Source organism: Ptychodera flava, chromosome 4 (assembly GCF_041260155.1).
Source record: "Ptychodera flava strain L36383 chromosome 4, AS_Pfla_20210202, whole genome shotgun sequence".
NCBI lineage: Eukaryota > Metazoa > Hemichordata > Enteropneusta > Ptychoderidae > Ptychodera > Ptychodera flava.
This window is the reverse complement of record NC_091931.1, coordinates 23,133,643-23,138,772: the sequence shown is the minus strand read 5'-3', so window position 1 is coordinate 23,138,772 and position 5,130 is coordinate 23,133,643. Positions and strand designations below refer to the sequence as shown.

Below are 5,130 nucleotides of genomic sequence, written 5' to 3'. Positions count from 1 at the left end.
GATGAGAAATATTCGCATATTGATCCAGCTACACAAAAGACGGTTTTACGATGTGAAATCGCCGCATGTCATATGATGAGGTCTGTGACTCACAACTATGTCAGCATGACCTCGTTGAAGGTCACATAGCAGTCAGATGGCGGGTTGGAAACACGTTATATACTGTGCAAGGCTAACGGTTTATATGGTGTACGGTTGCTGATAGTTGAATTCCGTGTAGAGGCAGGTCTTGCAACTATAGACTAGAATCCAAACGGTTGATAATGGACAAAGTGGACGTTCTCCATTCTGATTTCGTTGATTACCATTTCTGAAAAAGCTCAATGCCTTTGTAAATTCTCCTTGAGCCTTTGCTACTTTATCTTGTCGGTCAATTACTTTAATTGAATCTCATAATGTCATTGATCGTCAATTTCTGGCTTCCCATGTAGGCTTAGTACTGCTGAGTGTATAACTTTGCTAAATTCACGCTCAACTTTAAACCACTTATTCTCTTTCACCGGATGTTACATTGCAGCCAGCATACTCAGCGATTTTCCTCGGCGAGCTTAGTGTTCAGACAGTGCAGTTGTTTGATTTTCTCATCTATTGCAAGATGTGAGCTGTACATTGACGAAACATTGCATGAAATTTATAATGTCCGTTTCTTTGGTATGCTTTCAAACTGAAGTCAAGTACACCGTACTTTATTGCATGACGTGGAATGGTATAATATGTGAAGCGGAAATATTTGACTTAATTATTTCACTCATGAATATTGTTAATGAAAAGAGTGATGCATTTGGAATGTCGATGTCAAATGTTTAAGAAGTGAGGGGAATTTATACCAATTCTGTGTTAGAATTATGTGGGGATATAGCAAGATATTATATTTCGCTCGGAAGAACATGAGGGCCTAAGCACACTGTCATCGCGGCAGATGTATACGCTATTCTGGTTACTTCTACTCCTGGTGACGGCTGTACGCGTACTTCCATTAGCCTTCGGTCAAGTCCCACTCTTTTGCTGAGAACAACTAGCGCGTAATTGCCTTAATGAGCACAGTCCCTAAACCCACTTTAGTTCCTGTACACTCCCAATAATTGCATTCGTTTCTGCATTTTGGATCACAAGCACGCGATGGCACAGCACTGATTGCGGGTATGTGTACAGCGTCAATAACACCCAAATTATTGTATTCCACGTCAAAGTTATTGGACTCCGTGTCCTCTGATACTGACACTTACTGTGTGACGAAACTCCATAGGTTGCAGACACAAGTGTATAATAATTTACTATACATTTGTCGGTTCGCCCTACAAATATCAAATGTTATACGGATCTGTTGACGAAAACAAATGACGACAAAGTATTTAAAGAAGAGACGAAATGTGTTTTTAAAATGATGCACTCAACAAGGTTGGCTGATGTTAGCAACATTTTCAAAAGAAGCAATGCTGCAGTATTAAGACAGATATTTAATGATTTAAAATTATTGTATTATTATCTACTTATTTATTCATTTTGCACAAAGGAAAGCTGCCGATAGTCATCGTCTTTTTCCATCTTTTTCGATCGGCTGGCTGATAGCAAAATATTTGCCATTGTTGAAATATTTGCGAATCATCGCAATACAGGGGTTAATATCGCAAAATACCAGCGAGCTGCTATGCTTGTGTAGGCTATATCGTTTAAAATCAAACGACAAAATGTAATCACACCCTCTATGGCGCACTCAGTCAAGCTATCCTTGTTCGGACCATGCAACCGGGGGTCAAGACAAACTATCATGGAAGGGACTGGTTCCGTTGTGGTTAGACATATCAGGTCACGAATTTCACGCTTGAATGTATCGTGAGTGCGTACCCCTGGTACTGCAAATCCTTTAAATAGCGCTCCACCACTGCCGGATAGATATGTGTAGACCTGTCACAGCCTACCGTGAGAAGTCTGAGGTCAAAATGCGATACCTCTTGTTGATCGCTTTCGTCTTGGTGTCCAGCGTTGGTGCTGAGTATCCTCCTCATCTTCATCCTCCTAACCTTCCTCAACGTCCTCATCCTCCTCACTGTCGCCGAGATGACGACAGTGTCCTTCGGGGTCGGTGCAACACTTGCCTGATGTGCACAGTCAAGAGAATCACAGGGGGCATCGATAACATGGCCTGCACCCATGAAGTTGTCTGCCCTCCGGGCATGCGACAGGCGCTACGGGAGACCGAGAGCCAGACACCTAATGCCACAGTTTCGGGCTATTTGACCACTTCAGAATTCATCGACAAGACCAAATCGTTCTTGATCTTCAGTATACAGGATGAAACGTTTGACAACAATACTAACATCGACTTGGTAGGCTTTGTGTGTAAATGATTGGGTTAATAGTTGTAGCAATGTAATTGTGGTGAATATATATAGTACGTTGTCACTCACGTATCGGTAAATACACATTCGATTTGCGTCTACTTTTGATAGAAATTTCGGGATAATAAGGTTGCTGTCCGGGTACAAAATACTAACTACGTGTATGTCACTTCGGCGAAATATGAAATATGAAATATGAAACGCGGTGTAAAGTTCCTATCATTGGACGCACGGTTTGTCCAATGGTGTGAACACAAAATAAATCGATATGCCATGGTATTATGTTCGACAAATCGGCTACTTATACTAATAATATGCGTGCGAGTGACTTTACGCTCTTCGTTTGCCATTCTTACAGGGAGAGTTGACTGGTTTGGAACGCGTTGACTGTGTCAGATGTGTCACCGATTTGTTCTTCAGTTCGGGTTGGGCCTTGGTCAGATGTACTCCTTTAGACGTAAGTCATACATTTTTTGAAACAAAAGTTTGCCACGTTAATCATTTATGCAATGCGACATGTTTCCGTCTCCTGATGTGTTTTTGTAACCTTTTCCAATATATGTACGTTTAACTTGTAATGCTTTATCACTAGTTTGGTCAGGACTGAAGAATGATTGACATATATTATGCTGTTAGTTGTACAAGACTGGATTATCCCAGCAGGTTGGCTTGCACCCCTATAGGCACTTATTTCTATCATAACGAGCATATGACCCGATGCCGTACGGATGTGCCTGAATTTCGGCAGCCAAAGAGGTTTATAAATTGTGTGCTACTTTAATACAGGCCTATAGAGACACAGGACGTTACGGTGGTCAGTTTAATTAAATACCCTACGCATGCTTACACCGGTTTATTTGAATGGTCGAGTAATTCGAGGTGGTCTTGCACATTTAGACCCAGAACACATGCTCCATTAAGTGTAACATTTCCGTCGTTTTTGTTCTTGCAGCTCGTCTTGAACTCGTTACGGTAGAACGCGCCTCAAGAACAGATATTTGAACTCTCAAATTTTTACAATTCTTTTCTGATATACCACTTGTTAGAGTTCATCTGAAAGCTCTTGGTGAAAGAAAACTCTTTACCACCTTAGTTTTTCGAAATTCGAAAATTTTATTTTTCTCCATAGATTTAACATTGGAATGGCGGCCATTTTGAATTTCAAATATGGGTAAATCTTGGGTTATTTGTTTCTCTTGTATCAAAATTTGCACGGTGACCCCCGATTTTTATTCCTGATTTTGAAAGAGAGTGGTCGAAAGATTCCTTGAGGAAAGTTTGAGCAAAAGTTTAAATCTTTCACTTTCGAGGCGCATACTACCTTTAAGGGACATAGCTGTAACTTTTGACTAATTTTTTCACTACTCTGTTTCAATGTATCAACTACAGAATTTTACTATAATCCGATCATCATGACCAATGCCCGATGTCTTGCTTGCCAACACAGCCTGTATATGTGAAATGACCATTGTTATTGTTGATAAATGTATTCTAGTCCTGACCTGAATACAAAGTTTAAACAATAACAATGCAGATTATACTCATATAGGGTATATTTATGAGCTAAATATCAAGAATTTCTCCATGGTTGAGGGATTCAAACCAGAAACTGCAGATGATACAAAGAACAAACAAAATTTAAAAACTGACCAAAGTTACAGCTAATGGATCTTTAACTCAGCCTGCTGAGTGCAATGTCAAGTGTTATTAATCGAAAACTGAACTTTGTCCGGACTAGCATTTGTCTGTTAACGATAATCCTAGCGTCGTCCCGCCGGGTGCGTTTTGTTTACGGTGCGAATAATCTGTATTTCAACATACTTTCGGTGAGAGGAAGAAGAAATTTAGTTGCTTTCTGTAACAAAACTAATGAAAATTCGATCAAAAATTAAAAAAAAAAGAAAAAGAAACTATGTCTCTTTCACCTTCAATCAAATCTAAGTGAAAGACTTCTTGCCCCATGAACAAGATAATGATCCATGTGAAAGTGTCTATTGAAATATCTCTGTCTTTTTATTCTTTCAGGAGTGTCCGGAACAATTATCGAACGGTGTTCGCTTCAAACCTCCAAACACCGAGGTGGAAACCGACGTCCTGGTGCAGTATTGCTACTACACCCGAGAGGGTAGCAATACTGACAAGTTCCTCTGCAGGGACAACTATGTCTATATTCATCCCGAATGAACGAACTTATGGCCAGTACAATACCTTATTTTCTGTTGAAACCGGGGTGTGCCAGTTGCATAGAATGGTGCCACCGAATGCCTTACCTCAACCTTTTAGACAGTAAATGTTTCCCTGAAAGCTTAGCTTCCAATTTACTTTGAATTTTCAGGAACCTCACAAAAATGTTAACATGATTAATGTTTTACCTACTTTTGTGGAAAATTCAGCAAATGAGCATATTATGGATTTTCTGTCTTCGATATAGTGCATGGACTCTCTCAATCGTATGCGCCATTGCCCTTATTCAAGTACTTCGCTTTGGTGCATCTATATCTATCAAACTTAGACTTGCTCTAAATCTATATTTAACTTTGAATTCAATAAAACTTTCCTCCACTACGTAACATCTGGTTTGTTTGGGTTTTTGTTCTTTTGTGTAAAAGTGGAACGGATGCCAACCAGTCGCAAGTTGGATTTGATTTTGGATTTTTTCGAGTGTTGTATAAGTTTATACTTCAATCTCAGTCTGTACATATAGAGGGCGCCATACTTTCATGTCTCGAATGTAGACAAACTTTTGCGGTGCAAAAGGGGTCTTTTTTTTGCTGAGAAATCTAGCAAAAGA

General features: G+C 39.7%; 1 protein-coding gene across 1 annotated transcript; it reads left to right on the top strand.

Moving 5' to 3' along the window:
- Positions 1-1,880: 1,880 nt before the first annotated feature.
- LOC139131208 (uncharacterized) lies at positions 1,881-4,909 on the top strand. The gene is made up of 3 exons (XM_070697175.1): positions 1,881-2,327; positions 2,698-2,796; positions 4,365-4,909. The coding sequence occupies exons 1-3, from the start codon at positions 1,896-1,898 to the stop codon at positions 4,521-4,523; spliced, it is 690 nt and encodes a 229-aa protein (XP_070553276.1). The 5' UTR covers positions 1,881-1,895; the 3' UTR covers positions 4,524-4,909.
- The last annotated feature ends 221 nt before the right edge of the window (positions 4,910-5,130 follow it).